Source organism: Gekko japonicus, unplaced genomic scaffold, assembly GCF_001447785.1.
Source record: "Gekko japonicus isolate JY-2015 unplaced genomic scaffold, Gekko_japonicus_V1.1 scaffold3696, whole genome shotgun sequence".
Taxonomy (NCBI): domain Eukaryota; kingdom Metazoa; phylum Chordata; class Lepidosauria; order Squamata; family Gekkonidae; genus Gekko; species Gekko japonicus.
Genome location: NW_015171611.1, coordinates 96,915 through 119,285, shown reverse-complemented (window position 1 = coordinate 119,285; position 22,371 = coordinate 96,915). Strand labels below are relative to the sequence as shown.

Sequence of the window (22,371 nt, the reverse complement as noted above, 5' to 3'; positions counted from 1 at the left end):
CAGTTTTACATTTACATTTTTTTTTAAAAAGGAACTAATTCAGCAGATACTCTCTGGTATTCTTAGTGGTCTTCCTGTTTGCTGGTTTTCCACGTCATCTCTAACTTCGTGTTTGGGTGAAGATTGTCTCCCAGGTCTCTTCTTATGTTCTTATGGGACTGTACATCTGAGCAATCGGCCTTAATTAAAAATAGATATTTGGGGGTCCGCTCGCGCCTTGCCCACCCACTGCAAGCAGGATGCTGATTACAACCTTGCTACCCACTCACCCAAGTGGGAGAGATTCTCTTGAAGCTCTTCATAACCTGCTTTGGTTTCGACCATCCAGACTGATTTGGTATCGTCCATAAACCTGGTCACCACACTGTGCACCCCATATTCCTGAACATTTATGGACAAATTAAATGGCCCCTGCGGGGTCTAAAGGGCAAAGGAACCAATGAGAGGACAGGGAAGGAGGGACAGAAGAAACGGGCAACCCGTGTAGGTAGGGAAGAAGGTGAGAGCAGGTGGAAGAAAAAAGTAGTAGGAAGCAAGGGGGAGCAAAGCCCGAGGGAAGGGGTCAAAGTCAAGGAAGGGTGGAGAAATTGGAGATGCCAAGAAACGAGAGTGAAGTAACGGCCACCCGGGAACAAGAACCCACCACTCAGATGGTAACTTGTGACTATTTTGGTGTACATCTTGAGCATATAATAATATTACAATATCCATATGAGTGAAGAGTTTTAACACAATTTATTTTATGCTTAAATAATCAACTAGATCATCCAGTGGTTTTTTTTCCTCATACATATGTAATTAGAGCTATTATCGATGAATTCTGTTTTCATATGAAGATAATTAACAAATTAAAGTATTTCACAAAAAAACCCAAATAAAAAATGCCCTTTAAAACACAGCAGCCTTAACAACCTAAGATGACACGGCTAGAATGATTACAGATGATTGGCTTATTTAAAGATTCTACATCTTAGAGCCGGTACACAATACAGTAATATTTCATTTTTACAGCGTGCCGCCAGTCTGAGATCTAAGAATTTCTCTTCGTTTATCTTTTTTTTTGTTTTTAAATATCCCAAACGTATGCTTACAAGAGCACCAACCCATCTCTAAAAGCTGCAAGCATTCCCCCACCCCCACCCCGGGGTATAAAGCAAGAACAGATAGCACCCCCCCCCCTTTTCCTACAATGCAACTACTGTAGATGTTATATCTTCTTTAAATTTTAGGTCATCTCCATCGAAAAAAATTGGCAACGGCAACAAATATTAGATGAAGGGCTATCTATGTATTTGTAGAGAAAGGGCACACACCCCACTTCCAGCAAGCCCTGCTGCCTGGGCAAGTGCCCCTTGTTTCAGCAGCACATGTGCCAGAGTCCCCTCCACACCCTCTTTAAACAAACGGGGACTGGCTCAGAGGCCGTGCTTGGTGAATGGCAACCCCCCCCCCCCTTCAGAATCTTATTTATCAAGTTGCGGTCTAGTGTTTGCAAAACTGGAAAAAGATTTCATCAAAATAAGGTGAAACGCATGCACCAAAATATTAGTACTCTGAAGAAGGAAAAAAAAAATCATTTTTTTTCACAGAACTACAGAATTCCTCATCTTAGGAATCATTAAATTTGCAGTGGATTTTAAAGATTTTTTTAAAATCAAGCTAGCATTTTTGCATATACAAACATTATAATCGCTAAATATACAAGAATCCGTGAAGATACACCCAGAATATCCCTGCAGGTGTAAGCCATGTTGAGACACTGATTTCTGTTCGACACGAATGCAGTATTCCGGTTGGTGAGCTTAGAGCCAGTGCCTTAATCAACATTGAATCTACTGAGGATTTATACAGCGTTATTTATTTACAGTGAAATTATCGATGTCAGTTATTTATTTTTTTTAAAAAAGAAACAAAAGAGTGTTTTATTACCCTGACAGTTTGGGTCCAAGAAAAATAAGGCGAGCTGTTGTGTGGATTTTAGTAAAATTTAGTGTCTTTCTGTGGTTCAAACCATTTTTCAGTGTTGATTCATTTCCCCACCCCCGCACCCCTTGCTACAGGAATTCTTTTTGTTTTGCGACGACTTCCAGTGGCCGGAAAGAAGCTATTCCAGCGTGGCATCTTGTATATACAGTGCATTGGTCCGCCATTTGCAAACTCTCCAATGCCGTGAGTGAAAGTGAATTTCCATGCTCTTGAAGAACTGGCTCATGCTAAATTAGATTATTTTTTTGTTGTGGTTTTTTCTCTCCTTTTCGCATAAAAACCATGCGGTTAATGTGTGGAAGCAGCACACACACACACGCACACACGCTTTTATCAGTGACTTTATCATTCCTGTTGATTTTGTTTTTTTCTTCCTTTCTTCCTAGAATACTGGCAGTAATAGCGCACACAGTCCTGGGATAGGCGGCAGGGCCAGGGAGAGAGAAAGAGAAAGCAAAGATTAGAAGAAAAGGTAAAGGTTTCCCTTGCTCGAAAGCCACTCGAATCCGACTCTAGGGGGGCGGTCCTACTTCCAGGTAAAAGCAAAACCACCAGGCAATTCAATTCTACATTACTGCACGGTGTCAGGGCTATTTTTGGGCAGGAACGCACAGGAACGGAGTTCCGGCTGGCTCCCGAGTTGGCCACGCCTAGCAGGAACTCATTAGCATAATAGGCCACACCCAACAGCAGAAACTCATTAGGATTGGCTACATTAGGGGTGTGTGGCCTAACATGCAAAGGAGTTCCTGCTACAATAAAGCCCTGGGTTTTGACAACAAACAAGGTGAACAGAATAAGAAGCAAAAGGTGGGTGTGGCTCGATGAGCACACTTCTGGTAACATGGGGGTGTGGCCTAATATGCCAATGAGCTGTGCTGTCATGGGTGTGGCCTGTGCTAATGAGTTTCTGCTGTTGGGTGTGGCCTACTATGCTAATGAGTTCCTGCTGGGCTTTATCTACAAAAAGAGCCCTGTACGGTGTAATCATTAGGGAGTGAGACAGGTAGTAATTTTACTCTCACAAACACAGTTGTGCAACTGCTGGACTTCGAAAGCTAATTTGCTGGCACAATATTCGAAGATTCAAACAGATGCAACAGCAAATGAGATATCTGCTCCTCTGGCCAAACAAAAGGTGGGAAGGGAGAGGATTCTGAAGGTGTTCTTGACTCTGAAGATATCCAGTATCTCTTAAGTCACCCAGGAGAGTCAAGAACACCTTCGAAATCCTCTCTCAACTCACAGCTTTATTATGTGAGGTGAAATGATTCTCCACTTGCCTGAGTCACTTTCTCCTCCTTAGGCAAGGGACAATTAATGCATCATATTTAGAAGAAAGAGTTTATTAGCTTTTTAACCCTTTGGGGATAAGCAGGTGTTTCTGGAACAAATTTCCCTCTCCTTTGTTGTCAGGCCCTCTGTCTATGTGTGCTATTTGGAGCTGTTACACTTGCTTTAACTTAGTGCTTCCAGACAATGGCTCACTATCTTGGGCAATTAGTTGCAACAGCTGGGAAAAGCTGCCCTCCCTCAAGTAAAAAAAAAAGAAGGATTTATTTCACAAAATGGCTGACACCATGGGCGGAAAAGGAGCCTGGGCAGTATAAAAAAACTGGCAACCCAGTTTCCAAGGAGATATGATGAAGATTAGGATACAACATGGCCCCCCCCCCCCAATTCATGCCAAGCTGAGCTGTTGCCCTGCCTTCCCTGCCGGCAGTGCGTACGGGGGTGCCCCCCGACCAGGGGTGGATTAAGGCTTACTGGTGCCCTAAGCACTGACCAATCTTGGTGCCCCCCTCCTTTTGCGTACCACTCAACTGAACACGCTTCATTTTTGACGTTTACATGGGGCTGAAATTAAAAAGGGGCAGGGAGGGTCATTGAAATGACTGTCATGACAACTGAATTTGGCTCCATCCTTTTACTTCGCCAACAAAAAAAATAGGAGATAACCCTAGGGTGCACCATGATCAATTTGCACTAGTTTTATTAATTTATGTATTTTTTTACAAATCTTCATTCGTTTTTTTTTCTTTTCACCCCTTTCCCAACTTTGTGGTGCCCCCTTTGGCCCTGGTGCCCTAAGCACGTGCTCAGTCTGCTTAATGGTTAATCCGCCCCTGCCCCCAACTTATTTAAATGCCCCCCAAAGTAAAAAAAAATCCTGACTACGGCCCTGTAAAAGGTGCATGGCAATAAGCACAAGCCCCCAGACGTGCACTGCATGCCAAAAGTCCATGTGCTAGATCCTAGGCACTTACTGCTTGTGGAAGAGGAAGAGAGTGATTTTTACTGATTCCCCCCTTTCAATGCAGCCCTCCACTTTGACCCTCATGATCTGCCGGGGGGGGCTACTGGTGGGAGTAGAAAACAGCGACGGGAAAGGAGGAGACATGGTGCATCTCCATTAGCTCTGCACAGGATTTAAGAGTCGGTGGATCGGGCCCTGGGGGGAACCTCACCCCCACGTGCACGTCACCTGGAAGTGACGTGACAACATCGGGCACGCTGGGGGCGGGGCCACGACCATCCGAGGGAAAACTGTATGGTTTTCCCTCGGACAGTCGTGGCCCCGCCCCCAGCGTGCTCAAGCCGCAAGTCGGGAGTCCCCCGCTGCGGCAATTTTTTCACTTGGCAACCCTAGTAAAGCACGGGATCTGCGCATAGTAGGGTTGCCATCTTTGGGTTGGGAAATACCTGGAAATTTTAGGGAACATCCACATGTCATACTGACCATTTGCTGTTTGGTTGTTATGAATATGACGTCTTCTCTACATGTCGGACTTCCTTTTTCATCTTCACCTTATAACCTTCTCCCTGCTTTAAAGGACAAAGGTACACTTTCAGAAATCAGATAGCATTTGTTACTCTGCTGGTTCTTGTAGGTCCCATGAAGCTGCAATGGGATACATAAGGAGCTGTTAAATCATGAACACTTCATTTCCAAACCACACAATCCACGGCCTTAGCCACTCTGCTGAGCTGCAAGAACACACGCTTTCAATAGCACCTCTTTACAAAGCGATAATCCCGCATATTATGAACTGTCTGCTGAATTGGGTTGCCACCATTCTAGAATAATCTTTATCAGTGTGAGTTTTTTAAAATTTAGAATTCTGAATTTTGCATCTCAATGCAAAATACCCCTTGCTGGGCACCCCAAGTTAGCAGATACTTTAGAAATCTTACTTCTTTCCTTAAAGGGTCATATTGACAATTCAGCTTCAAAGTGAGTGGATTAGTAATGGAGGAAAAGATGGGGAGTGGGAGGGGGGGCAAGCCAGCAAAAAATATTTGCCAAAGCAGAAATTCTGCAATAAAAACCAAAGAACTGACAAGCAGTGCTGATCTTCTCAATTCTAGTCATTTAAGTCAGAAGACCTAAGTGTGGAGCACTGTTCTATTAACAATAAAGGTAAAGGTTCCCTTGCTCGAAAGCCAGTCGAATCCGACTCAGTGTTAATGTAAAAACAGATGCTCTGGGGGGGGGGGGAAGTAAAGAAAACCCCAAGCGGTGCAATTTTTTAGTTTGGCAATTATCTGCATACATTGGCCTACATTATAGACTTACTCCAAAGAAGAAGATCCAGAAACGAAATCAGATTTCCACCTTTGGTTTAGCTTTGCTACCTATTCACAAAGCGGCCTATGGGGTAGAGGACATGGTGTACCTGGCACAACTAATGCGCCACCAATCATGCTAGGCACATGGGAAACGGGAAACTGGAGGTGCATTAAGATGCCCCTTCTATGCAACAAGTGTTTACTGATAAGTCAAGTGAATATCAAGCTCAATGAAGTAAAGGAGGGCTAAAATAACTACTTTCATCCTCATCAGTGTCCTGACATTTTGTAGATCTTATGGTCTTAAAAAAAAAAAAAGCTCATAGAAGGATTTAAATTTCATTCTCTAGATTTAGAATACACAACTTCTGTGACATTATTTTAAAACTGGCAAATAACTTTCACCTAAAGATGGCACTACAGGTAATGGACTGGTAGCAATCACAGCATTTTTGCTAAAACAAAGCCCTAACCCTAATCAGCGGAATCATCAACTAAAGCTTTAGCTCAGGGGTGTCAAACATAAGGCCCGGGGGCCAGAACCAGCCCACCTAGGGCTCTTATGTGGCCCGCGAGTAACTAGTGCAATGGAGGGAACAAGAGAATGTTTGGGGGGAGTGGGCACAGCCACTCCGACTGTGGCTTCAGCATGGCGGAACAACCTCGTATGCAGCAGTCAAGCAGTGTGGGAGCATCTGCCCAGTGCTGCATTGCTGGCTCTCCAGTCTGCCCATATGGGTTTTCCTTTGCACCCCCCCTCCCAGCCCATGGAACCTTGCAGTGAGGATACACCCACTTGGAGTTTACCAGCTGCTGTCCTTTATACAGTTTATATCTCCGGTACCTGGCATTATGTTTTATGGCACACATGGCCCGGCCCAGCAAAGTGACATTTATGTCAGATCCGGCCCTTGTAACAAATGAGTGTGACACCTCTAGCTGATTGATCGGTGGAGCTGGAAACCATGGGCCCACTTGTTTGTATTTGAAGCTACTTTGGTTCTGGTGTGTCCCTGTAATTGTGAATTAAAAGAAGAAAATAGTAACCCTTGGCTTTTTCATTTAGAATGCATGGAGAGCACACGGCGAAGTGCTTCTAGAAGGTAAGGGGTTTTTTGTCCTTCTGCCTTTCCTAGCTGCTGTGTGAGAAGCTGAGGGTGAGTGGGTTCTTTGGAGCCTGCTAGAGAGTGGTTCTGTTTAAGTTCTGTTTGGGGCTAATTGTGTTTTGGGGGCTGCTGGGGACTGAGTGAGTTGCTGTTGATTACAAGCCTATTGTGCTGAGCTCTGCTGAGCTTGGCAGGAAGTGACCTTTTGAAACAAAAGGCTCCTCCTCGCCAGAGGCACAAGCCTTGGTGAGAGCTAAAGGGCTCTTGTCCTGTGGCTCTTAGCCTGAGGATCTGCCTGAGGGCCCCGAAACTCTGCTCAGAGTACTCTTGGAATATACTGAAGGCCCCTTTCCAGTCACCTGCATGGAGTGTACCATGTTTGTTTTCCTCCCGGAAGAGAAGAGAAGACGGACTTCACTTGTCAGAAGTGTAAGCTGGTCCGGCTTTTGGAGGAGAACATTCAGAGCCTGTAGGAGAGGATCACCACCCTTCAGGAAATCTAATTAATTAATAATTAATTAATAGAAAACAGAGAGTGAGTATAAATGGGCAGTTCTCTCAGTGGAGGGGGGTAACCAGTGGGGTACCGCAGGGATCAGTACTTGGTCCACTGCTTTTTAACTTGTTCATTAATGACTTGGAGTTGGGAGTAAGCAGTGAAGTGGCTACATTTGCGGATGATACGAAGTTGTTCAGGGTGGTGAAAACCAGTGAGGATTGTGAGGCATTCCAAAGGGATCTGTCAAAGATGGGCGAGTGGGCGTCAACATGGCAAATGGGGTTCAATGTGGCCAAGTGCAAGGTGATGCACATTGGAGCCAAAAATCCTAAATATAAATACACGTTGATGGGGTCTGAACTGGCAGAGACTGATCAAGAGAGAGATCTTGGAGTTGTAGTAGATAACTCACTGAAAATGTCAAGACAGTGTGTGACTGCAATAAAGAAGGCAAATGCTATGCTGGGGATTATTAGGAAGGGTATTGAAAACAGATCAGCCAATATAATAATGCCCCTATATAAATCAATGGTGAGACCTCATTTGGAATACTGTGTGCAATTCTGGTCACCACACCTTAAAAAGGATATTATAGCTTTGGAAAAAGTGCAGAAAAGGGCAACTCGAATGATAAAAGGGTTGGAACACTTTCCAGGACGTCCTTCTTCACCCAAAGAGTGATTAACACTTGGAATTCACTGCCACAGGAAGTGGTGGTGGCTACAAGCATGGACGGCTTCAAAAGGGAATTAGATAAGCATATGGAGCAGAGGTCCATCAGTGGCTATTAGCCACAAGGTATAGATAGGGACTCTGGGGCAAGTGATGCTCTGTCATCTTGGTGCTTGGGGGGGCCAACAGTAGTAGGGCTTCTAATGTCCTGGCCCCACTGGTGGACCTCCTGATGGCACTGGTATTTCTGGCCACTGTGTGATACAGAGTGTTGGACTGGATGGGCCTTTGGCCTGATCCAACATTGGCATCTCTTATGTTCTTATTAAATCAAGGAAGGGGAGGATTTTATTGACAAGAGCCTGGGAACTCTGCAAGAACATAAAGAAGGAAGTCAAGGAGAAGAAGGAAGAGTAGATCTCCCTTCTGAGCCTCCTCTCAGTTCTACAGTACAAACCCGAAGACATCGACTAAGATGACCCTCTGGTCCACTGGAGCTCAAGAATCGTTTTGAGGTGCTTGAGAGGGTGACGGAGACGAGAGTGGAAGGAGAGCCACAAAGATCTGGAAAAGGGAGTGAAGAGGGCATGGTGCCACACGGAAGTGGAAGGAAACGGAAAGTGGTGGTCGTTGGGGACTCTCTGCTCAGGGGTATGGAACGTAATGTGTCTGGGCCAGATCCCCCACTCAGAGAGATGTGTTGCTTACCTGGGGCCAGAATCCAGGATATTACAGACCGACTGCCAAAATGGATACGACCTACTGATCAGTACCCATTTGTACTGGTTCATGTGGGGAATGACACGGCCGCGAATACCATCATGAAAATTAAAGAGGACTATGAAGCTCTTGGAAGGCACTTGAAGGCATTGGGGGCACAGGTGGTATTCTCTTCTATCCTTCCAATAAAAGGAAGAGGAGTGCGAAGAGAACAGACCATACTCGAGGTGAATCGTTGGCTGTGATGGTGGTGCCGGCAGGAGTGCTTTGGGTTCTAGGACCACGGGATAAGTTTTCTTAGAGAAGGCCTTCTAGCACATGATGGACTTCACCTCTCAAGGTCAGGGAAGAAAATGTTCAGAAAGAACCTGAAGAGCTTAATCAGGAGAGCTTTAAACTGAAGTCGCAACAGGATGTGGATGAATTGAGAGCTTCAGAATAAGCTAAGGGAGAAAAAGGAAATGGAGGGAAATGGAGGGAAGGTCAGAGGAGTATATGAGAATTACTAGGTACTGCAGATCAGCCATCAGGGAAACCAAAGCTCAGTATGAGTTGGGTCTGGCCAGGGGGGCTCGCTACAATAAGAAAAACGTCTACAGGTATGTGAGAAGCAAACGCAAGGTAAAAAAGGCAACTGGACTGCTTTTGGGAGTAGGAGAAACTCTGGTGGAGGACAGAGAAAAAGCAGACAGGCTTAATGACTTTTTTGCCTCTGTTTTCTCCCAGATGAACTTGAGCCCATCTAGAGATGGTATAGGACGTAACAGGACACTTGAGTGCAGTGTTCCCTCTAAGATGAGTTAGTGTGAGCTAGCTCAAAGCTTTTTAGCCTCCGGCTCACACATTTTTGCCTTAGCTCAGGAAGGATGGCTCCAGAGCACACTCATTTATGCAGGAGCCAAATCGCTCGCTCACAACTTTAATGCCAGTAGCTCACAAAGTAGGATTTTTGCTCCCAAGACTCCACAGCTTAGAGGGAACCTTGCTTGAGTGTCCAATTGACATTGACAGGGAGGTTGTGGAGAGGCACCTGGCTGCACTGGACGAATACAAATCCCCTGGGCCAGATGGTGTGCACCCAAGAGTGCTCAAAGAACTGTCTAATGAACATGCAGAGCCTCTGTCCATCATTGTCAAGGCCTACTGGAGGACTGGGGAGGTGCCACAAGATTGGAGAAGGGCGAATGTTATCCCAATCTTTAAGAAAGGGAAGAAGGATGACCCGGGAAACTACAGGCCGGTCAGTCTGACTTCTGTTGCTGGGAAAATACTAGATCAGATTTTAAAGGGATTGATCTGTAAGCATCTAGTGATCCGGGGAAGTCAGCATGGTTTTGTTCCCAACAGATCTTGTCAGACTAACTTGGTTTCCCTCTTTGATCATGGGACGAGCTTACTGGATTGTGGGAACTCTGTTGATGTGATTTACCTGGATTTCAGTAAAGGTTTTGATAAGGTTCCCCATGACATTCTGATGGGAAAACTGGAAGACTGTGGACTGGACTATAGGACAGTTCGATGGATAGGGAACTGGTTAGAGGACCGCACCCAAAGAGTGGTGGTCAATGGCATTTCATCAGATTGGAGGGAGGTGTCCAGTACAGTGCCGCAGGGCTTGGTTTTGGGCCCGGTACTTTTCAATATTTTTATCAATGATCAGGATGAAGAGGTAGAAGGGCTACTCATTAAATTTGCTGATGATACCAAATTGGGAGGAGTAGCAAACACCCAAGAAGATAGAGTTAAAATTCAACAAGACCTGAATACTCTGGAGAAGAGGCAGGTGCAAATAGGATGCAATTCAACAAAGATAAATGCACAGTATTACATCTGGGCCACAAAAATGTCAAGCACAAATACTGGATGGGGGATACGTTTCTGGGGAGTAGTGTATGTGAAAGAGATCTTGGGGTAAGGGTGGACTGTAAACTAAATATGAGCAGTCAGTGTGATGGCGGTGGCAAAAAAGGCAAATTCAGTCTTGGGTTGTATTAAAAGGGTCATAGCATTGAAATCACAGGAGGTCATAGCCCCTCTGTATGCTGCCTTGGTCAGGCCGCACCTGGAGTCCTGTGCGCAGTCCTGGAGGCCTCACTTCAAAAAGGATGTGGACAAAACCGAGAGGGTGCAGAAGAGAGCGACGAGGATGATCAGGGGTCTGGAGACTGAGCCCTACGAGGAAAGGCTAAGAGCCTTGGGAATGTTTAGTTTGGAGAATAGGAGATTGAGGGGGGGGACATGATTGCTCTCTTTAAATATCTGAAAGGCTGTCATTTGGAGGAGGGCAAGGAGCTGCTCCAGTTGGCAGCAGAGGACAGGACCTGAAGCAATGGGTTTAAATTACATGCAGAAAGGTATCGGCTGGATATTAGGAAAAACGTTTTCACAGTCAGAGTGGTTCAGAGGTGGAATCAGCTGCCTAGGGAGGTGGTGAGCTCCCTTTCACTGACAGCTTCCAAGAAGAGGCTGGACAAATATTTGTCAGAGATGCTCTAGGCTGGTCCTGCAATGGGCAGGGGTTTGGACTAGATGGGATGGTCTGTATGATTCTGTGATTCTATGAAGCTTTGTTTGATTAACTGTAAGTTATCTCACACTTTGTTTAATATCTCAAAAAAGCACCAACATTAGGAACTGAATAGTATACTGAGTGCATTTATTTGAACTGTCTAAGAGGAGGAAATTGGATTTATACCTTGCCCTTCACTCAGAGTCTCAGAGCGGCTTACAAACTCCTTTCCCTTTCCCTCCCCACAACAGACACCCTGTGAGGTCCATGGGGCTGAGAGAGCTCTTGACAGAACGAGAGAACAGCTCTGACAGAACTATCCAAAAAACAAGGGAAGGAGTAGGAGTAGGAGTATTATACCCTGCCCTTCACTACCCAAAGGTGTCTCAGAGCGGCTTACAGACTCCTTTCCCTTCCCCTCCCCACAACAGACACCCTGTGAGGTAGGTGGGGCTGAGAGAGCTCTTGACAGAAACTGCTCTTTTCCAAGAACAGCTGTGCCAGAATTATGGCTTGCCCCAGGTCATCCAGCCAGGTGCAAGTGGAGGAGGGGGGAATCAAACCCCGTTCTCCCAGATTAGAGTCCGCACACTTAACCACTACACCAAACTGGCTCTCAAGATGAGTGGCACAGGAGTCCCAAATATACAAATTCCACTAGTAGAAAACACCATCAAAGATTGCCAAAATGATATACTAAAGAATTATAAAGTTGGTGGTGTCACAACAACATTAATGCATACTGTAACTATAATAAGACATAAGATAGAATGTTTCCTCCTTTGACCATAAGACATAAAGTCCATGTAGACAGTGTAACTTGATAGGAGGAGTCCACATAGTCATAACATTCTCCAAACAGCCTTTACAAAGACGCCCATTCTAGATACTTGGAAGATGCGTTTCCTTTGACTTCTTCAGCCAGCAAACTCAAGAAGTCAAAGGAAACGTATCTTATGCCTTATTATACTGACAGAACTATGGCTTGCCCAAGGTCACCCAGCAGCTGCAAGTGGAGGATTGGGGAGTCAAACCCGGTTCTCCCAGATTAGAGTCCGCTCACTTAACCACTACACCAAACTGGAAGAGGATTCCTCAGTGGGGGGGAAAACCCTGAATAGTTTGATTGCCTCTGTTTTTGCAATCATCTGTCAAGGCTGTTAGAAAGGCTGGCTCAGTAAAGAGCCTGAATAAGGAAAAAAACCATGAAACAATGTGGGATTTGATTCTACAAAGGCAAAGAGTGCACAGATCGGACAACGTTTGGGGCCGTGAACCAGACACCTAGTTTCGGGCTTGCCACCATTACCTCTAAGTCACAGAAGGAATGTCTTAGGTCCTTTCTGCACTTGGATCTCATCCCTGGTTTGATCAGAGTTCAACTCAGAACACAATACTTTGCATTTATCCCCGGTTATAACAGCATCCGTTTATCCCGGGACAAGTGTGGGGCGAAACCGGGGCGACCTCAATGTAATGTGGAAACAAAAAATACTCCGAAATAATTACAGGGGTGAACTTGAGTGTGGTGTAGAATGTAAAAATACCCTGAGATAATTACAGGGGTGAACTTGAGTGTAGTGTAGAATGCAAGTTCAGGGACAGGGTTGAGCCAGGATTTAAGGTCTAGTGCAGAAAGGACCATAGAGGCAAAGAGCTGCAGGATTATGTCCTGAAACCTGCTCTACCCCATTCTTTCCCAAGATTCTACAAGAAATCAGGGGGGGGGGCACGAGGGATGAGAATAGCGATGGATCTTCAGACCTTCTGAAAAACAGACTCTAATGCACATATTTATTGCTGTCACAAAATGTGAATGTCTTTCTGGAGAGACCACAAATATACACGTCCTATCCACAGTCTGTCTGTGAGCCTTCTCCAGAGTGAAGATGCACTACTTATCACAAGCAGAAGCACTCTGCTTTGCATGGCTTGGTGTTAAAGGGCAAGCAGCTTAGCCATTCAGCAGCGCTATTTAGAAAGAGAGCGCAACCCTTATGTGCTAGTCCCCTCCACACACTGTTACCATTTCACCGTGTTTTTTCTCATGTGGGATAACAAGACGCCTTAATACTTTCCGGGTAACCTGTGGGAAGCAATACAGGAGAAATCGAAAATCGGTACAGTTTCCCCTGAGTCTGAAAGGACAAAACTGATGGCAAAAGTCAACACGCAGGTGTGTTTTTTTTTAAAAAAAAGGTCAGAAAAATGAAAACGCAAGGCAGGATTACTTTTCTGGTGACGACGTTGCCTTCTTCGTCAGTAAACTGTTCTTCCGTAACAGATTCACCAGGAATGTTTTTTGCTTCCTCACCCTAAAGAATGTTATAATGTTAGCTAGATCAGCCATATTCGCCCCACATTGACTTTTCAACACCACTCCAAGCAATACAAGTCATGCAGGGTTACTTGTGAGAAACAGCGTTTCCAATGTTCTTGGCAACGAATAGCTTATATGCCGTTTTCACATTCCAATGTTATCACACTAAAAGTTTTATTAAGCGGTCATGAACCAGGATCCAAAATGCTGTGAATCTATGGGGACTTCTCAGCTCCCCTTTCTGCTTAACAGACCCCCCTCAAAAAAATCCCAGAGACCCTGTAAAGGTCAGAGGCCCACTGAAGGAGCATCCCATGAGATGCAAAGGATAGCCACTAGAAGGGAAAATGGGATACCTTCCCCTGCATGTGCAGGAAAAAAAAAGTGCCTAAGCCTTTCCCTTTCTTTTTCCAGCTAATTTGGCCAATTCTACCCTTTCTTTTGATTTCCAGATTTCTCGCTGATTCAGAGTAACATTCCCCTCAGCAGTAGCTCCATCCCCTTCTCCTTCAACCGTCTCAACCTTTTGCTCTTGTCTTTCTTTGGAGGCATTCTGACAGATTTTTACCTCACAAAGTGTATTAATTTCTCACGTAAAGGTGTTTGCTTGGATGTAATCACAAAATAAAATTTCACCTCAGCACTAACGTTGCGGTCTGGATCTTAAGGGCTAGTTAAGTACACGCAGCAACTCACATATGATCGCATCTAGGAATGTGTAGCGCTGCCAGGACAGCATGGAAATGCCACTGGAGTGAAATGTGCTAGAAACAGTAGCTCCAAAGTGACTCACAATAAATAGTTCATGTGCATCGCATTCACAGCTGCCTCAATTCCTTATGATGACAGCAGCTCAAAAAGGTGCCAGCGATGTGCACACGAAGCTGCCTTACACTGAGTCAGACGACTGGTCTATCAAAGGCACTACTCTGACGGGCAGCAGCTCTCCAGGGCCTCAGGTGTAAGTCTTCCTCACCGCTACTATGATCCTTCTAGAGCTAGTAATGCCAGGGATCAAACCTGGGACCTTCTGCATAAAAACCTAGGGTTGCCAAGTCAAAATATCTTACCGGCGGGGGATCCTCGCCGGGCTCTGGGAGCTGTCCTTTGAAGCGCACGTGCGCGCGCCACCAGCACATGACCAGAAGTGACGCGCAATGTCAATCACATTGAAGGCGTGGCCCCGATCGTCGGAGGGGAAACCATACAGTTTTCCCTCCGACGATCGGGGCCACGCCCCCAACGTGATTGATGTGGTTGCATCACCTCTGGTGACGCAGCCACACTGCGCTTCGGGGGGCGGAGTCCCCCCCCGGGGCCCGATTCCGCGGCGGCGGAAATCGGGCCTCCGAAGCGGGGGTTTATCTGACCCCCACCCCCACTTGGCAGCCCTATAAAAACCAGATGCACTATCAGTGAGACATAGCCCCTGATGGAGGTGACCCTCACAGGAGTACTGCATATGTGTAGTAAGATGCACTAAAGATCTTCAACAACAATGCTGGACTCTCACTCATCAGCTACAGATAATCGATACTGCTTAAAAAACAACATTCAAAAGCAAAATCTTGAACTGTGTTTACAAAAAGAAGAGGTAAATTTCCTTTCTTACTTGCTGATCTTCCTAGCAGATAGAAGATTTTAGCCCTGTGATCGACTAAATGGAGGCACAGCAGGACCTTTTTTGCTTTCCATTTGGAACAGCCCAGTCCTTCATATTGCCTTGGGTCAGTCCTGGCATGCAGAAACTGCATGTGGTACAGTCCTTCTTGGGTTATACCAGTTCACGTTTAATGTCGCCCAGGCCACCCTGAAGAGAAACCTAGACTAACGCCTTGCTATGCGAGAGACCAAACTTTCAAGATACAGAGAATTGCTTCTTTGAAATATGTGAGACCAAACACACCATCCCTCCAGCTGTGTTTTGAAATGGAACAGTCCCCAAAGGGCTATATCCTTTGTTGAGGAGGCAGCTCATTGTGGCTCAAAGAACTGAAACAGAAAGCAAAAGGCCCTGCCATGTATGCAGATCCTGCGGACTGAGAGAGGGCGATCCAAGAACCAAGAGTGGAACCGCCTCTTTTCAGACAGACTCGTCTGATGACGTTTGAGCTCTCAGACACAACAGTGCCCTTCATCAAATGACTACAAGGATTTGAAGAGGCTGCTCCACACTGTCTGCCTCTGGGGACAAAGCAATAAAAAGCCTTGTGACACCTTAAAAGACTAAAAGAATGTAATACAGCAGAAGCTTTCAGAGCCCATTTTGTCAGTTGCCAACATTTAGATGGCAGAGAGATTTATACACAAAGCTACCTTGGGGGGGACTGGAGCTGCGGTGGCTCAAGTGGTTAAGACACTGAACTGCAGGCTGTGGAAGGTCAGTAGTTCAGCAGTTCGAGACCCAGGGGGTGCCGCAGGATGGAGTGAGCTCCCGTCTCTGGTTCCAGCTCCTGCCAACCTAGCCGTTCGAAAGCAAGAAACTGCAAGTAGATAAAGAGGTACCACTTTGGTGGGAAGGTAACAGCGTTCCGTGCGCCTTGGAGTTTAGTCATGCCGGCCACATGACCACGGAAACGTCTTCGGACAGCGCTGGCTCTTCGGCTTTGAAACGGAGATGAGCACTGCAACCCTAGAGTCGGATTCGACTGGCTTTCGAGCAAGGGAACCTTTACCTTTTTTTACCTTGGGTGTGTGTGAAAGAACACCCTGCAGGGTCAACTACGTAGACTTGCGTAGAGGGCAAAAGCATTTCTTTTCCACTTGAAGCTGTTATAAGATTACAAGCTGTTACAAGATTCAACCAACACGTTCCAGATGCTGAAAGACCCAATGAAATCAGTGGGAGATTTCCAGGAACCTTAGTATTAGGGGGCACACCTTTGGGATATAAGGAACCAAGAAGAGTAGCTACAAGCCTTGGTGAAACTTTCAAAGCTTCACTTACTTGAATGAACTGAGGGACAACCAAAATCCTCAGATTTGGGGGGAAACGGGTTAAAGTTATGAGCTTGGTTTAATAGAGCAGATTGAATTAAGGCACATGAGGGGGACAGTCGGCATATTTCGATTGTTGTGATTTGGTTACATTCAAGATCTAAATGCATCTGATTACAGGGTTACAGGGGGTCAGATTATAAACCCACAATTCTTTCCCTGCAATCCTGACTTCCATCTTCGGAGATTCCAGACACACCTACTGCTACAGAGAAGAACATTCCTAAGTGATGACAGGCGAGGCGGTTTAATGCCACAAAGCTTTAAAAAGTGCTTAACGCCATGGTCTTTCTTTCCCCCTCCACCATGAGCATGGGCAGCCATACCATGGCTTCGGCTGTCTCTCAAAAATCAGACGCCCCCCCCATCTCCAGCGCATCCCGCGGAGATGGGGTCTGGTGCGGCCCAGCTGCTCCACCACTCCTCCGCAGCCCGGCTCTCTCCTCCGGGCGCCCGGCTGCCAGCCCTGTCCCCAACATTAGGGCTGGTGCCGTGGGCCCCCAAGAGGCGAGTCACCACCTTCGGGAGGCTGGCAGGGCCGTGGCGGCTTGGACTCGGCCGTGCCAGGTTTGGACCAGCCGCGGTCTGGGTTGGGCCGCTCCAGCTTACTCAGAGGCTGGCTCGCCGGGGTGTGCGTCTCCCCCAGGCCGGTGGTGGCGAGAGTCTCTGGGCCTGGGCTGGATATCAAAAGCCTCAGTATTTCTTCCAAACTCGTGAAAGTAGCTTTATCACTTTGCCAAAGAACCCATTTGCTGTTCACATCTGTCCTTGCCCTGTCTGCATTCTCATAGCCAGGTGTAAACCTGAGCCAGAAATAACTTTATCCTAGGAGTACAAGATGGCAGAAGGGAGGCAACTTCCTTATGTTCAGGCTGCTCTAGTGTGAATTTCAGCCATACTGGAAAGTGGGACATGGATATCCCCGGACCATGTCTTCCTTCTCCCAATGGCTTGGAAACTGCAGAGGCAGATTCAGGATAAACTACACAAGGGAAGCATTTAAAGGAAGGAAAGCTGAGAACTGCAGTCTCGAGCAATAACTCATCAGTGTCTCCCCAAGAAAAGATGACAGTGAGACAGCCTAATCCATATGGAGCTGAGGTCTGTTTGCTTAGTTCATCCACTATCATTTCACAACAGAAGAGTAGACTTTTTAATTTGGAGACTGTAGGAACTTCCTGGGATCCCAGATCACCGCAGACTGTGACAGCAGCCATGAAATTAAAAGATGCCTGCTCCTTGGGAGGAAAGCGATGGCGAACCTAAACAGCATGATAAAAAGTAGAGACATCACCCTGCCAACAAAAGTCCGCATGGTCAAAGCATTGGTATTCCCAGTAGTCATGTATGGCTGCGAGAGTTGGACTATAAGGAAGGCCGAGCGCCGAAGAATAGATTCTTTTGAACTATGGTGTTGGAGAAGACTCTTGAGAGTCCCTTGGACTGCAAGAAGATCAAATCAGTCAATCCTAAAAGAAATCAACCCTGACTGTTCCCTGGAAGGCCAGATAATGAAACTGAAGCTCAAATACTTTGGCCACCAAATGAGAAGGGAGCACTCACTGGAGAAGACCCTGATGCTGGGAAAGATTGAAGGTCAAAGAAGATGGGGATGGCAAAGGATGAGATGGTTAGACAGTGTCATAGATGCAACGAACATGAAATTGAGCCAACTTCAGAGGACGGCGGAAGACAGGAGGGCCTGGCGGAAGCTGGTCCATGGGGTCGCGATGAGTCGGACTCGACTGTGCGATTGAACAACAACAAAGGAACTGTGCCAGCTAGACCTGCATCTCTGGAGGATACCATGCCTCCTAGGGATCCAAGCTCAGATACGGCTATCGATTGATGGTGTGTCCCCCCCAGCACCGAGCAATGATAGTCAGTTTTTTTAAAAAATAAGGATGCCTAATAAATATTTTATATTTCAGTTATTGCTGCAGGCTGAAACAGGGGACATTTGTCATACAAGCATTTTAAAAACGCTTTACATTCCACATTTTAAAATCTGGGCTTAATTTATTCCTTCGGGCTCCCGTAACCGTCTGAACATTTCACAACACACAGAAGTCTGTAGATGAAATATTCCTTTCCGGGGGTTGGGTACGACCAGCTTTTTTGTCTGGTGAAAAAGGTGGGGAGAGGTCCCCTGTGACTACCAAAACTATCTGTGCTGAGGATAGTGCGGCCACCGTGGAAAACAGCTATGCAAGACAGGGGCTGCAGTAACAAAGAGAAGCGGGTGAGCTCAGAGTGGAAAACGTTGGCTGGATCCAAGCCCACAATAGCTGGCGTTTCCTCCTTTCTGCCTTTAACATACCATCAGCAAAGGCCCAGTGTGGAGTGCGTAAAATGTTTTTCCAGTCAGAGGACCCTATTTCCCACTGACATTTCTGCATAGCAACCCTTAAACATTACAGAGAAATCAGGAAAATCTTGTGAGGTATGCAGACACTCTGGTGGAATGTTGGTCACAGGCTAACTGGGCGTCTTGAGTTTGGCATAGACTGAGCCCACGCCTTGGAACACAACCATGTTCTGCTGAAATTCTGCACTACAGCAGAGACTCACCAAAGGGACAGCAAACTATCGTTTACAGGAAGTTTCCCTGCTCTGATGAGAAAGCTCCGGAGCTTCTGAGGACCCCAGGAATTCTAGGGAATGAAAGATGGGACAGTTGATTTCTACTGTTGCAGTTTTGGCTCACAATGCCCCCGCAACATTGTGAAGAGAGGAAAGCTAACCACCTACATCTTGTGTATATGTCAACCACGGCTATGCCGAGAATAACACACAAGACTGCCTCCCCATCGTGCCACTGTTTTTTGGGCTGTTTTGGGCAGTCCCTTTAGAGTTTAAAGAGACTGCACAAGACAGCCTGAAACAGCTGAGCAGTGGAGAGCACTGCTCAGTTGTTTTGGGGGCTTTCTGCAAACCCCATTTAAAGGGACTGCAGTCCTCTTTCTACAGGGTTTGTGGGTCTGAGCCACAAAGCACAAACCAAACTGCATTTTTCAGGTTTTTGCCTATACCTAAGGACCTCCCTGCCATGCAGCTGTTTTCCACACTGTTTTCTGCAGTGCCTTTAAAACTTTTAAGGGACTGCACAAGACAGCCCAAAAGCACAAGACAGCCCAAAAGCTGAGCAGCAGGAAGTGCCTCCCTGCCACTCAACTGTTCTTGTGGGTTTTGTAGGGAATAGAAAGCAGGGGATTAAAGGGACTCGGAGTCCCTTTAAACCGCTGCTATCTTCTCCATTCACGAATCATCACAAAACGGCATGAACTGCTCTAAAAGTTCATGATGGTAGACCTATCACAAACTTCTGTTCGTGAACCACAATCAGGGCAAAATTCATGATGAATTCTGCTTCATGGTTCGGTTTGTGCCCATCCCTAGTCAGGAGTCCACCTGTGTCTTATCTTGCATGACAGCAAAAGTGTGATCCTCTAAGCCTGAGGGCACCACTATGTAGCTGTACGTCATTTATCTTGAGAAAGTCCCCCCAGCCTCTCCTTTGGGTATGCTTCAGAGACATGTTACGTGAAAGTCTGTCAAACAGACAGCTGCTGGTTCCCCTCTCCACCTGAAAAAAAGTGTGCTGCATAGCTGTACAGTCACACCGACAAGTATGCAATCAGGTCTTGCAATGAGGAGCAAAGGTCTTGATCCAATGTTCCAGCTTGTATCGCTGCTTTCATGTGAACCCATACTCATTAAAATGCCCTTTTCTGTGTTATTGAGCTCGTATCGATGAAATATATACACTCATTTCATGGACTGCAAGGAAAAGTAAAATACAAACTGCAAAAATCCCACAGAAAATTAAACAAGCTGTAGCAATTATTGCTCTTTGTTGAGGAATTATATGCTTGTCTATGAAAGACCCTAACAATATTGTTCCTCATTTGTGCACAGAAAGAAATCTGCAGCAAGGAATGGTGTGTATAGAAATCTCCCTTTGATTGTGTGGATCACAACAAACTATGGCAGGTCCTTAAAGAGATGGGAGTATCAGACTACCTCACATGTCTCTTGAGAAACCTGTATAAGGGTCAAGAAGCGACAGTTAGAACCGGATATGGAACAACTGGGTGGTTTAGCATAGGAAAAAGAGTACGACAAGGATGTATATTGTCACCTTGCTTATTTAATATATATGCAGAGAACATCATGCGAAATGCCAGCCTGGATGAATCACAAATCGGAATTAAGATTGCCGGGAAAAACATCAACAACCTCAGATATGCAGACGATACCACTCTAATCGCAGAAAGTGAAGAAGACCTCAGGAGCCTCTTGCTACGGGTGAAAGAGGAGAGCGCAAAAGTTGGCTTGAAACTCAACGTCAAAAAAACTAAGATGATGGCAACTGGCCCCATCACTCCTTGGCAAATAGAAGGGGAAGTCATGGAAGCAGTGACAGAATTCACTTTCCTGGGATCCAAGATCACTGCAGATGGTGACTGCAACCATGAAATTAAAAGACGCCTGCTCCTTGGGAGGAGAGTGATGGCGAACCTAGACAGCATAATAAAAAGTAGAGACATCACCCTGCCAACAAAAGTCCGTATTGTCAAAGCAATGGCATTCCCAGTAGTAATGTTTGGCTTTGAGAGTTGGACTATAAGGAAGGCCAAGCACCGAAGAATAGATTCTTTTGAATTATGGTACTGGAGAAGACTCTTGAGAGTCCCTTGGACTACAAGGAGATCGAATCAGTCAATCCTAAAAGAAATCAACTCGGACTGTTCCCTGGAAGGCCAGATACTGAAGCCGAAGCTCAAATACTTTGGCCACCTAATGAGAAGGGAGCACTCACTGGAGAAGACCCTGATGCTGGGAAAGATTGAAGGTCAAAGAAGAAGGGGACGGCAAAGGATGAGATGGTTAGACAGTGTTATCGATGCAACGGACACGAAATTAAGCAAACTCCGGAGCACGACAGAAGACAGGAGGGCCTGGCATGATGTGGTCCATGGGGTCACGAAGAGTCGGACTCGACTGTGCGACTGAACAACAACACCTCAAATTCCCCTCAGATTCAATCAACAGCAATTTGGTAACTTGATCATTACAATTTTCACCTGCAATGTGGCATGCATATCAGCACACAGCTGTTTGATTTCTTTTTAGTAAGATTTTTTTTTTTTGGTCCAGGAGTAACTCTGAAAATTCTTGAAGAATTCTTCTCACAGTCTTAACTCCCGGGCCACAAAGCAGCAGAAGAATACGACTCAACAGAGAAATCAAAGGACTGGGCGCCATTTTGGATGCTGCTTTGGGTCAAAGTGTAACAGGCATGGCTGCAGAACTGCAATTAGTCTAGTTGGCTCTTACCATACTGATCTGTAGTCATGTATACCTACAGTGAGGAAGCCATGCAGCACACAGTGAGTGGGGTTATGGGAGACAAACTCTCGTGCAGTTCGGCTGTCTCACACCACGAGCCTGCAGATTTCATAAGAAGCGGCTCTCAGTTATGAAACCCATCCCACACCAAAAAGAGGGCGTCTAACGTGAACAACGCCAAGACCATCAGCACAGCAATCCAAGATCAATTCCATGCCAACGGAGCGACATCGTGCACGTGATACCTTAAGAATCAGACGGCGTCGATAAACTCTCGTCGTGATTCTCTGTTCTTCCTCTGAGCTTGAATCACTCTGAATCTCAATGTCACTGTCACTCTCACTAAACTCCTGATAAATGCAGTTTTTAGTACATTTTACCAGCTCATTTAAAAGACAAACATGAATCTGAGCAGGAACAGAGGGGGAAAAATTATTACTCCCAACATTAGCTCTTCCTTTTCAATACAATACACTGAGTCAGCGCAAGCTGTGGAAAGGTTATCAGTGGGATTTGGGTTCTCTGCCGTGCCCACTTGTTGGGCGAGGATTCGGCATGTAGCGCTGCATAAAAGCATGTTAAGCCACACAGGTCTAGCAAGGGCCTGATGATGGCCTGTTGCAAATCATGTCTTACAAAT

At 46.0% G+C, this 22,371-nt stretch overlaps 1 protein-coding gene across 1 annotated transcript in view; it reads right to left on the bottom strand.

Moving 5' to 3' along the window:
• Positions 1 to 531: 531 nt before the first annotated feature.
• The window catches only part of ANK3 (ankyrin 3, node of Ranvier (ankyrin G)), a gene marked incomplete at its 5' end in the record, with an annotated part of 118,114 nt that continues 96,274 nt past the window's right edge, over positions 532 to 22,371 (bottom strand). The window contains 5 exons of the mRNA XM_015419925.1: positions 532 to 2,400; positions 4,727 to 4,812; positions 13,089 to 13,148; positions 13,294 to 13,377; positions 21,977 to 22,081. Of these exons, the coding sequence (XP_015275411.1) occupies positions 4,744 to 4,812; positions 13,089 to 13,148; positions 13,294 to 13,377; positions 21,977 to 22,081 (318 nt within the window). The remainder of the gene's footprint in view (positions 2,401 to 4,726; positions 4,813 to 13,088; positions 13,149 to 13,293; positions 13,378 to 21,976; positions 22,082 to 22,371) is intronic.